A 12,530-nucleotide genomic window follows, 5' to 3' on the forward strand; every position below is an offset into this window, starting at 1 on the left:
AGAAATGAACACAAGGGTCAAAGCTTTCATCAGAAAACATCCGTTAACCTTGTACTGCAGTGGGCTGAATCAGGGTCACACAGAGTGTTTCTGGTTAGTCTTAAACACATCTACTTTGAAACAAGAGTATACACCTCACACACATGATTATGGGCTTAACAAAAAGAGGACACCTGTACCATGTCAGATATAGAGTTGAAATATATTCAATTTTAAGTTTGCATCCCAATATGACTTTTTATATACATTACAGAAGACTGAAATATAACAACACTGTTTGACTTAGAAACACTGGATCAGGTTTATTGAAATAATGTTAATTAATTATGATATTATGACAAATATTAATAACACCCATGAGGCCACTAGGTCATTTGACTGCAGGAAAGGGCTACCGACTAAAGTCCAGAATATTTACTATAGATAGAACATGGTTGACAAAATTAACAGATGAAAGTGTTACTATATAAATGTTGTCTATATTAGCTATATTAGAAGTCAGTCTGAGCTGATGATGTGTCAGAATACTATGCAAGCTATAAATCAAAATAATAATTCATTAAACTTCTATAGTGCTTTTCATAGAATCTCAAAGCACTTTAACAGCAAACAAAAAACTAATTCACAATATATCATGACAGGTCAATGAGCTACTGTATGTGGCTCACTGAGGCTGACCCCTGTAAGCAATACATGAGAATGTACATAGAGAATATTTTATAACGCTGCATCAGTCACATTATGATTACATTTCATCCAGTGGTAGTGACTCACTATTCTCTGCAGCTTCCCCTCTACCTTACATAGGCCTGAAGCATGATATGTGTTTGGAGAATTCACCTCGCTGACCATGTCCCCTAGGGACCGTGGGCTGTAGGTGGAAGGAGAGAAGGGGGAGCCGCCACACAGACCTAAACCATATAGTCCCCATATGTATCTGTGTGTGTGTATGTACTATATGTATGTATCTGTGTGTGTGTATGTTCTGTATGTATGTGTGTGTGTGTGTGTGTGCATGTACTGTATGTATGTATGTGTTTGTGTGTGTGTGTGTGTGTGTGTGTATGTACTGTATGTATGTGTTTGTGTGTGTATGTACTGTATGTATGTGTTTGTGTGTGAGAAAAGCTTTATTTTGATGATGTGGGTATTCAAAAAGGCACACTGCTTCTTTCTCTTTAAACATACTCAGCCTGTTAAAACAATAGGAGTCTCTGGACTGGAAAATACACAGGCAGGCCCGATAGGACACAAAAGCAATTCCAAATGATATTGCGTTGGGTCTGTTGAGATTCAGTGCTAGCAGAAGGGCAGACACTGAGGATTATTAATGATGTCCCTATGGAACTCTACATGCTGCCCCTGGCTATAAGAGCTCGCTATAGCGACAAGCAGCCAATGGCTCTCCTTGCTGCATCCTGACGCAATTCAGAGTGAATGGTGTGAGTGTGTGTGTGTGTGAGAGTGTGTGTTTACACACAGTGATTTACCAGGACCCGATCCTCTGTAATGAGCTACCATGAAGGATTCAAACACATGCTCCTCTTTATCATGTCAAGAGAAAAGAAAACACCATCCGGCTATTCTTTCAAACAAACTAATAAGCAGGTAACAACAAATTTACATTTATATTTCAACTATGTACATACAAATCTACGAGAATGTTTGTCTGCGACCTATTGAGACTTGCAAATATCAAAATGAAGTCCAAAACAACGATACAATAACATGTCGTGGATCTCTCGGCCTCTTGCAATCTCAGCCTAATATTCAGTCGTGGTGAGTTTAATTGTGGGTGGTGGACTTGGGAGGCGGCTTGCTGTTGATGTACGTGGCCCAATAGACCAGGTTGAAGATGAAGAACAGCACAGGGAAGATGATGCGTGAGATCTTGTCCACTCTGCTGACACGGTTGTAGGACTTTATGGCTTCCACGTAATTGTCATCCATTTTAGGAACCTTGTGGCTGTGGTGGTGGTGGTGGTGGTGTTGGTGGTGTGTAGCTGTAGTGGCACTCCTGGAGACGGTGGTTAAACCTGGGTCCTTTGCCTCGTTGAGGGTGTATGTAGTTCCAACAATGTTGAATGTGTTATTGGCCTTTTTGGAAAGAGAGGCAGATTCTCTTCTCTGTAAAGAGAAGAGAAACAAAGAAAATCAGGGCTGAATCAACTTAACAAAGGCCTTCTTCTCAAAATGACAAAACAGGGACTGTTTTGACTTGGGGTGCAATGATGCTCAAGATGCATGATGGGAACAGTATGACATCCCTATTCTGCACCATTGGGTTCAGAACCAAGCTGAAAGAACTCAGTGTATGGATTGGGGCTGTAGCCCTCCCAGCCTGGACAAAAGGCCAGGGTCATAGAACATTACGCATTTACGCTCCAATAAGTGGCAAATCACATGAGCCTCCTCAACAAAATATACATACATCATAGTTCACAGTGAGAATAGGGCCACCCCAGGGCCTGGCATGCAAGAGACTTGTTACAGAGCACACAGGTCAAAAGTTTATGAGCTAAAATTAAGTCCATGGGCAATATCATGGTTTAATTTCCGAGAAGCTTGTTATTTTCCGTACCACCGAGAGAAATGGAGCAGAGCAGAGCAGAGGAGTGGGTAGGGCTGGTGGCACTGGAGAGTTAATGGTAGGATGAGAGCAGAGCAGGATGAGTAGCAGAGCACCTGTAAACAGGTCTGACAACCTGCACTCTGAGGACTGGTCTGTACTGAATATAGGACTAGTGGTACTGAATATAGGACTGGGACTGTACTGAATATAGGACTAGTGGTACTGAATATAGGACTGGGACTGTACTGAATACAGGACTGGGACTGTACTGAATATAGGACTGGGGCTTTACTGAATATAGGACTAGTGGTACTGAATATAGGACTGGGCTGTACTGAATATAGGACTGGGACTGTACTGAATGCAGGACTGGGGCAGCACTGAATATAGGACTGGGACTGTACTGAATACGGGACTGAGGATGTACTGAATATAAAACAGGAACTGTACTGAATATAGAACTGGGAAAGTACTGAATATAGGATTGGGACTGTACTGAATACAGGACTGAGGCTGTACTGAATATAGGACTGGGACTATAATGAATATAGGACTGGGACTGTACTGAATATAGTACTGGGACTGTACTGAATATAGGCCAGATTATTAGATTAGATTAAGAGAGGGGGACTGAATGAAGGGAAGGGGATATTCAACAGATGGGTTGGAGACAGTTTTAGGTCTCAAAATCATGCCTTAAGGAATCCTCAGCTGATACTTTTTCAATTGTCAAAAATGCACCTACAGCTGATTAATCCAATTACTGTATTACATTAGTATTGCCAGGCTTGCATCAACTAATGATCAGCACCAACCTGGCTGGCACATAAAGGTGTGGCTCAACGTATAAGAAGGGCAAGTGGGATAGAACAACCAGGGCACTATGATTGATTTTTATCTTAAACCACAGTATCAAGGAGAACGGGCCGATCCAATTGGATAAGCAGGCCAGTCAGGGGGGCTAACACAGCGGGTAATGGATTGCATTTCACCTCAGATGTACGAGTTGAATGGATGGATAGTAGGCTACAGAATGCACAAAGGACACCAGCAGCAACTTAACCATCCATTCCAAAACAACAATCTACCAGGGAAACCTTCCACCCAGAGGGGATTCAGAATAAAGTAGCAGTAGTGGTGTTAAACAGAGAAGGAGTATGCTGTCTGTCTATCTGTGATGATGGCTCGGCTGGGCTGGGTCAGGGCTCTATCTGATGGGCTGGGCCAGGGCTCTATCTGATGGGCTGGGCCAGGGCTCTATCTGATGGGCTGGGCCGGGGCTCTATCTGATGGGCTGGGCAAGGGCTCTATCTGATGGGCTGGGCCATTGCTCTATCTGATGGGCTGGGCCGGGGTTTTATCTGCTGGGCTGGGCCGGGGCTCTATCTGATGGGCTGGGCCAGGGCTCTATCTGATGGGCTTGGCCGGGGTTTTATCTGATGGGCTGGGCCAGGGCTCTATCTGATGGGCTTGGCCGGGGTTTTATCTGATGGGCTTGGCCGAGGCTCTATCTGATGAGCTGGGCCGGGGCTCTATCTGCTGAGCTGGGCCGGGGCTCTATCTGCTGGGCTGGGCCGGGGCTCTATCTGCTGAGCTGGGCCGGGGCTCTATCTGCTGGGCTGGGCCGGGGCTCTGTCTGATGGGCTGGGCCGGGGCTCTGTCTGATGGGCTTGGCCGGGGATCTGTCTGATGGGCTGGGCTGGGGCTCTATCTGATGGGCTGGGCCAGGGCTCTATCTGATGGGCTGGGCCGGGGCTCTATCTGATGGGCTGGGCCAGGGCTCTATCTGATGGGCTTGGCCGGGGTTTTATATGATGGGCTGGGCCAGGGCTCTATCTGCTGGGCTGGGCCCGGGGTTCTATCTGATGGGCTGGGCCGGGGTTTTATCTGATGGGCTTGGCCGAGGCTCTATCTGATGGGCTGGGCCAGGGCTCTTTCTGCTGGGCTGGGCCGGGGTTCTATCTGATGGGCTGGAACGGGGTTTTATCTGATTGGCTTGGCCGAGGCTCTATCTGATGAGCTGGGCTGGGGCTCTATCTGCTGAGCTGGACCGGGGCTCTATCTGCTGGGCTGGGCCGGGGCTCTATCTGCTGAGCTGGGCCGGGACTCTATCTGCTGGGCTGGGCCGGGGCTCTGTCTGATGGGCTGGGCCAGGGCTCTATCTGATGGGCTGGGCCGGGGCTCTATCTGATGGGCTGGGCCAGGGCTCTATCTGATGGGCTGGGCCAGGGCTCTATCTGATGGGCTGGGCCATTGCTCTATCTGATGGGCTGGGCCGGGGTTTTATCTGCTGGGCTGGGCCGGGGCTCTATCTGATGGGCTGGGCCGGGGTTTTATCTGCTGGGCTGGGCCAGGGCTCTATCTGATGGGCTGGGCCAGGGCTCTATCTGCTGGGCTGGGCCGGGGTCTATCTGATGGGCTGGGCTGGGGTTTTATCTGATGGGCTTGGCCGAGGCTCTATCTGATGGGCTGGGCCAGGGTTCTTTCTGCTGGGCTGGGTCGGGGTTCTATCTGATGGGCTGGGCCGGGGTTTTATCTGATTGGCTTGGCCGAGGCTCTATCTGATGAGCTGGGCCGGGGCTCTATCTGCTGAGCTGGGCCGGGACTCTATCTGCTGAGCTGGGCCAGGGCCGGGGCTCTATCTGCTGGGCTGGGCCGGGGCTCTATCTGCTGGGCTGGGCCGGGGCTCTATCTGATGGGCTGGGCCGGGGCTCTGTCTGATGGGCTGGGCCGGGGCTCTGTCTGATGGGCTGGGCCGGGGCTCTATCTGATGGGCTTGACCGGGGCTCTGCCCTATCTCATGACAATATCAGTGGAGAGGCTCTCAGCAGTGTCGGCTGCTGCCCCCTGGACGCCCTGAGGCTTTCACAGGGTATCGATTCCTCCTGATCCAACAACACCCCGGGCTCCTTATATCATAGCCACAGCTTAGATCAGCATAAGTGAGGGATAACTATTAACAAGCGTCTCATGACCCTTACCACAGCTCCCTAAGCTAATTTATCCCCAGAATCAGGTCTGCTCTCAGCCTACCAACCTGACATACACCCTGCTAGTACATACTGTATCTGCCAATCAGCTAGTGTAGAGGGGCTCCATAATATCATTCTAAGTTATGTAGTCTGAGATACATGCAGAGGTAACCATAGCACAGGGCTTTGTTTGGAAAGTAATGTTATTCAAACATAGCATGACACAACAGCACACAAACATTTCTTGAGGGCAGACCAACTTTGTGTGATTATATGAATGCTTTCAGCAATCTTGGGGCATGAAGACTGCTTAGCGTGTGTGAGTGTCAAATCAAATCAAATTGTATTTGTCTCATGCTTCGTAAACAACAGGTGTAGACTAACAGTGAAATTCTTACTTACAGCCCTTCCCAAAAAATGCAGAGAGAAAAATAGAAAAATGATAATACAAGGAATAAATACACAATTATAACACGAGTAAATGATAACTTGGCTATATACACGGGGTACCAGTATAGAGTCGATGTGCAGGGGTACGAGGTAATTGAGGTAAATATGTACATATAGGTAGGAGTAAAGTGACTTGGCAACAGGATAGATAATAAGCAGTAGCAGCAGCGTATGTGATGAGTCAAAAGAGCTGGTGCAAAGGGAGGGTCAATGCAAATAGTCCAGGTAGCTATTTGGTTAACTATGTAGTTGTATGGCTTGGGGGTAGAAGCTGTTCAGGGTCCTGTTGGTTCCCAGACTTGCTGCATCGGTACAACTTGCCGTGCGGTAGCCGAGAGAACAGTCTATGAATTGGATGGCTTGAGTCTGACAATTTTTAGGGTCTTCCAATTACACTGCCTGGTATAGAGTTCCTGGGTGGCAGGGAGCTCGGCCATAGTGGTGTACTGGGCCGTAGACACTACCCTCTGTAACGCCTTGCTGATGGATACCAAGCAGTTGCCATACCAAGTGGTGATGCAGCCAGTCAAGATGCTTTTTGAGGCCTCCTGAGGGGAAACAGGCATTGTCGTGCCCTTTTCACAGCTGTGTTGGGGAGTGTGGTCCATGATTATTCCTTAGTGATGTGGACACTGAGGAACTTTAAGCTATCGACCCTCTCCACTACAGCCCTTCGTTGTAGCGTGCTCAGCTCCTTTGTTTCCTGTAGTCCACGATCATCTCTTTTGTGTGCGTGTGTGTGTGCACTCCTTGGCCCTGAATGGGGAGTGTTGGGAGATATTGCCTGTGTATCAGAGTGTGTATTTTAAGCACAAGGCTGAGTGTCTTGCTGTGAGTTTACACAGGGATCACAGAGAATCTTACAGCCTCTCTCTGGTTCTGTGTTTCTATGTTGGGATGTCTTGTGGCTAAGAGTAACGGTATATATCCTGTACTGTGTGCGCACATGTGTCCGTCCATCCGTGTGTCAGCACATCTTGGGGCTATGAGTGTGTGTGTGTGTGTGTGTGTGTGTGTGTGTGTGTGTGTGTGTGTGTGTGTGTGTGTGTGTGTGTGTGTGTGTGTGTGTGTATGTGCGCACACTGATATTTTTGGAGCTATACTAGGATTGTGCACAGACATGGTTAGGGGAAATGTGTGTGTTTGTGTGTGTTTCCGTGCAGGTGTCCTGGCTTGCTGGGAACGCTGCCAGCTGTAGAGGTGGCTGGGCTCTACGTAGACCTGACTGCAGCCCAGCCTCATTACTACTGCAGAGTGTTACAGACTGTCTGTCAGCCAGCATGAATTAAACATGCTCTAAAATCCCTAATCAAGGTAAATGCTGCCTCTCTTTGCACTAATGTCCTTCTCCCGCTCTCTCTTTCCTCTTCCTCATCTTCTCCCTCCTCTCACAACTTATCCCCCCTCTCACACCTTCTCCCCCCTCTCACACCTTCTCCCCAGTCTCACACATTCTCCCTCCTCTCACACCTTCTCCCCCCTCTCACACCTTCTCCCCAGTCTCACACATTCTCCCTCCTCTCATACCTTCTCACCCTCTCAAACCTTCTCCCCAGTCTCACACCTTCTCCCCCTTCTCCCACCTCTCACATCTTCTCCTTCCATTTTCTCACACCTTCTCCCTCCTCTCACACCTTCTCCCTCCTCTCATACCTTCTCCCCCTTCTCATTGTGTATGTGCGCCATTTAGAGGGTGAATGGTCAAGACACAAGATTGAAGTGCCTTTGATCGGGGTATGGTAGTACTGTAGGTGCCAGGCGCACCGGTTTGAGTCAAGAACTGCAATGCTTCTGTGTTTTTCACACTCAATAGCTTCCCGTGTGTATCAAGAATGGTCCACCACCCAAAGGACATCCTGCCAACTTGAACACATTGTAGTCAACATGGGCCAGCATCCCTGTGGAATGCTTTCGACACCTTGTAGAGTCCACGCATGATGAATGCAACTCAATATTAGGAAGGTGTTCCTATTGTTTGGTATACTCAGTGTATGTTTCTAATTCAATAATTTCTTATTAGTCAATAATCACAGAAAGCTGACCGACCAATACGTCTGTGCCTGAATCCCTGAGTAACGCCCTGGGTCTCTAGTGGAGAGGAGAGGAGAGAGAAACCTCATTAGGTTGTATGAGAGTTGCTGCTACTGCTGCTGCCCAGGATAACAGGGCTGGCATGTCTAACAGGACACGTCTGACAAAGAAGGGCACCAGTGAGAGTCAGAGAAGCTCCACAGCCACTGAGCTAAATTACCTAACATCGACCCTCCTCTGGCTGTCCACTCCCAGCATCAACTGAGACAGCCTCTCAATGAGGTCACCATCTGACATTGGCCCTGTCCGGGGTGTCCTCGGATGGGGCCACAGTGTCTCCTGACCCCTCCTGTCTCAGCCTCCAGTATTTATGCTGCAGTAGTTTATGTGTCGGGGGGCTAGGGTCAGTTTGTTATATCTGGAGTACTTCTCCTGTCCTATTCGGTGTCCTGTGTGAATTTAAGTGTGCTCTCTCTAATTCTCTCTTTCTCTCTTTCTTTCTCTCTCTCGGAGGACCTGAGCCCTAGGACCATGCCCCAGGACTACCTGACATGATGACTCCTTGCTGTCCCCAGTCCACCTGACCGTGCTGCTGCTCCAGTTTCAACTGTTCTGCCTTAATATTATTTGACCATGCTGGTCATTTATGAACATTTTAACATCTTGGCCATTTCTGTTATAATCTCCACCCGGCACAGCCAGAAGAGGACTGGCCACCCCACATAGCCTGGTTCCTCTCTAGGTTTCTTCCTAGGTTTTGGCCTTTCTAGGGAGTTTTTCCTAGCCACCGTGGTTCTACACCTGCATTGCTTGCTGTTTGGGGTTTTAGGCTGGGTTTCTGTACAGCACTTTGAGATATCAGCTGATGTACGAAAGGCTATATAAATACATTTGATTTGATTTTGATTTGACCTTCTCAGGAGAGGAGGCTGCGGCCATAGCATCTGATGACCAGGAATGCCATCCCCAACAGGACACTCAGCCAAGCGTCCTTCCACCATCTCTGGGGAACGACCTTTTGATTGCACTCTGACTTCATACCCACGTCATCCTCTGTGAAGCCTTTAAACGAGGATAAAGTGTGCAGGCTTTAATCCCTCAGCTCTCCTGAAGCTGAGGGATGGTGATGGACATGCTATCGCTCTCCGAGTGACCCCTACCCTCATGTATCCATCACCACAAACTGCCTGCTCAACACAACTCATAGAACACAGGACAGACATCCTGCTGCTGCTGCCAACAAGACAAAACTTCAAAGACAAACACGTTTCCACTTACTGCTTTTTAATTTGCAGAATCATCTGTCCCGAGTGACTACAGGAAGGTTTCATGTCAGCAATATGCCATGATGCCAATCATCCAGACGGCAAACAAGTCAACTTGCAAATAACTTAAGGAATAATGGGAGTGCTTGACTGATGTTTGCGAGTCCTTCATACTCCTGAGATATTTCTACATGTTGACTTGGGCTGACAGAAGCACACTTAAAAGACCAAAGAGAAGACTTCTAAATCGAGTCTCAGATATTACACTTTCAAAACTTCCCAGGAGTTCTCCACTTATTTTTAATATCATCACATCTGCTCGCATGATACACACCCCCTGATTGCATCCAAACTTCCCCAAACTTTTCTAGCATTAAAAGGCCTACAAGCATTTTTACAGCCCCTGAATGTCAAAATCACAATGTTTAATGAGCTCTTCATATAACCCCATGCCTTAATTATCACTGTCTCTCACTGTCTCCCTCTACCTTGTCTCTCTGTGTGGGATGTACACTGTGTTTATGTGCTGTGTGTGTCTCTGTGTGTGAGATACACTGTTTTAATTTGTATGTGTGTGACATACACCGTTGTTTCTGTGCTCAGGATACCTGCTCTGGGTTTTGTCCTTCCCCACCCCCTGCCACTCACTCTGTTGTGTTCAGGCCCAGAGATCCTCCTCTGTTGGGCTGTTAATGAATAAATAAAGCGTCTCTTTACAGATTACCCAGGGGTGCCTTCTTCAGGAGGCCGGGATGGGACTTTCTATCAGTGTTTCCCAGGTACCATCATTCCTCATTCCCACTACAATACAATATGAGAGCTCTGCTCGGCTTCCCTCGCCGCATCTCTGAGCCATTAGCTCCGAAGACGCTCATTTTTCAGGAGGTTATCAGGGGAGGATAGATAGAGAGCAAATAATCTAGAATAAGCAAAAAGCCACTTGACTCTAGAGAGAGGGAGAGACAGCCTCATTTCAGACACACCATCTAGCAGATGAATATGGAGAATATGGAGACATCTGTGATTAGCTACTGTACTTCTCCACAACACCAGCAAAGCACACAAAGAGGGAACAAGGCTTTTAGGGGATCCACATTATACTGTTTAAACATTTTAGGTACTGAAAACTACCTCCATATATTGTAGGTTTCTATGTGATTGAAGTACTACCTCCATATATTGTAATTGATTGTTTCTATGTGTTTGAAGTATTGAAACTACCTCCATATATTGTAGGTGTACTGTTTCTATGTGTTTGAAGTATTGAAACTACCTCCATATATTGTAGGTGTACTGTTTCTATGTGTTTGAAGTATTGAAACTACCTCCATATATTGTAGGTGTACTGTTTCTATGTGTTTGAAGAATCTCCATTTTTTTATTTGAACCTTTATTTAACTAGGCAAGTCAGTTAAGAACAAATTCTTATTTTCAATGACGTCCTAGGAACAGTGGGTTAACTGCCTGTTAAGGGGCAGAACAACATATTTGTACCTTGTCAGCTCAGGGGTTTTGAACAACCTTCCGGTTACTAGTCCAACGCTCTAACCACTAGGCTACCCTGCCGCCCCATATATTGTAGGTGTACTATGTGTTTCAACGTAATGGAGCCAGGCCCGGTAGCTACAGTACTCACCCTCATCTCCTGGGCCTCTTTCTTGCCATCCCACGCCCAACTGCGCTTGGTAAAGTAGTTGACTGTGGCAAACTCTATCAGGGCAGAGAAGACAAAGGCATAGCATACTGCCATGAACCAGTCCATAGCTGTGGCATAAGCCACCTTAGGCAGGGAGTTCCTGGCACTGATACTCAGGGTTGTCATGGTTAGAACTGTGGTGACTCCTGGGGACAAAAAGAAGAGAGGCAAAGGGAATGATAGGGTGTATTAGAGAGTGTATGAACTGACAAACACACACACAAACACACACATATGTACATTACACACAGACCCAACTGGGTTGAACTACAGTACACATACAGGTCTAGGATCTTAACTTGAGCCAGTCTCCTACAGCAGGAAAACAATCCTGCAGCATCAGGAAATGTGAATTATGCGGATTATAATTAATAAACATTTTTGTAGCGGTTGATACATTTTTTGTAAGGGAAAATCATGTCTGCAATTATAAAGTGGAGATGACAAACTTCAGAAGCCTTTTAAACCTCAAATACACTGCACGTTTTACATTTCCCCAAATTGTAGGAAAGTTGTCCTGCAACAGGGTGATCAAATTAAGATACTACATCTGTAACTGTGTTTCATGTAAAGAACAAAGTGCCATCCTTGAACATTCAGTACATGCTGTCACAGTGTGCTGTGACATATGGCCACGGTGAGGACATAAAAACCCAATTGTGATATAAACAAATGATTCAGTTAGGAGAATTAGTGATAAAGACACAGCTCCAATCTAACCTCTCCAACCCTGGCGCCAGCGCCAGCCCTCTACTACACTGACTCCATGAGTTTCACAGAACCGCAGATTGGAGGCGCCCCATAGAAGAGCTCCACTGAGCTTGTCTGATGATACACTGTAATCCCCGTATTGATACAGTGCAGGCGGCTAGGCAGTCCCCTGCCATCTGTCTGGAGAAACGTGGAACAACCACTTCATAGGGGGACGAGGAGCCATGGGTGGATGGGAGAGAGAAGGGGCTGCTTTAGAACAGTCACAGCAGCCTGACAGAGTGGTGCTGCACTTGATATGTAAACCCTGCTGGCTGATCACCTCATGGAAATGTGAGGGTCGCTCGCTGTGACCTGCAGCTTGAATGGGATGCCAACTACTACACAATGTCCATGATTGTAGATGAGGTAGAGGCCTACCTGGGGGCTCTAGAAATGAAGTGATTGGAAATACCTCCTCCATTGACTACATCCATTGTGATGGAGTCTGCATTGACTACCCCCATCATGTTTGACAGTGTGACACAGCCATCATATCCACATGAGGTTTCATTTAACTTTCCTGGCATTGTTTGACACTTGAGCATTTTGAGGAAAATTCCACTGCCAGTATGGATGTCATTACACAGGCAATCAAAATGTTGAAACAGAAACAGATTTGGCCATCTAGACCAGTAGCTAGAAGACATAGCACATGGGCATTCCAAATGTGGATGTGCAATACTCTTATTAGGTGTAAAAGGCCCAATGTTGATTTGAATCACAACGCAGAAAGAGATTTGAGAGGATAAATCAATTGCTGTGTGAAATGTGCATGTTTTCAAAGTCATTGT

At 47.0% G+C, this 12,530-nt stretch overlaps 1 protein-coding gene across 4 annotated transcripts in view; it reads right to left on the minus strand.

Annotated features, from left to right (window-relative positions):
* Positions 1 to 276: 276 nt before the first annotated feature.
* Positions 277 to 12,530, minus strand: part of LOC110509938 (gamma-aminobutyric acid receptor subunit alpha-3) — a 143,396-nt gene continuing 131,142 nt past the window's right edge. For 2 of the 4 annotated variants that reach the window (XM_090226749.1, XM_036967509.2), the window contains exons 9-10: positions 10,927 to 11,132; positions 277 to 2,097 (exon numbers count right to left, since the gene is read on the minus strand). In XM_090226749.1, coding sequence (XP_090082875.1) covers positions 1,786 to 2,097; positions 10,927 to 11,132 — 518 coding nt within the window. In that variant the 3' untranslated portion in view covers positions 277 to 1,785. Of the gene's footprint in view, positions 2,128 to 10,926; positions 11,133 to 12,530 lie in introns of all 4 variants that reach the window. The other 2 variants (XM_036967508.2, XM_036967506.2) reach the window with 1 other exon arrangement.

Source organism: Oncorhynchus mykiss, chromosome 29 (genome assembly GCF_057628025.1).
Source record: "Oncorhynchus mykiss isolate SJ-2025 chromosome 29, ASM5762802v1, whole genome shotgun sequence".
Taxonomy (NCBI): domain Eukaryota; kingdom Metazoa; phylum Chordata; class Actinopteri; order Salmoniformes; family Salmonidae; genus Oncorhynchus; species Oncorhynchus mykiss.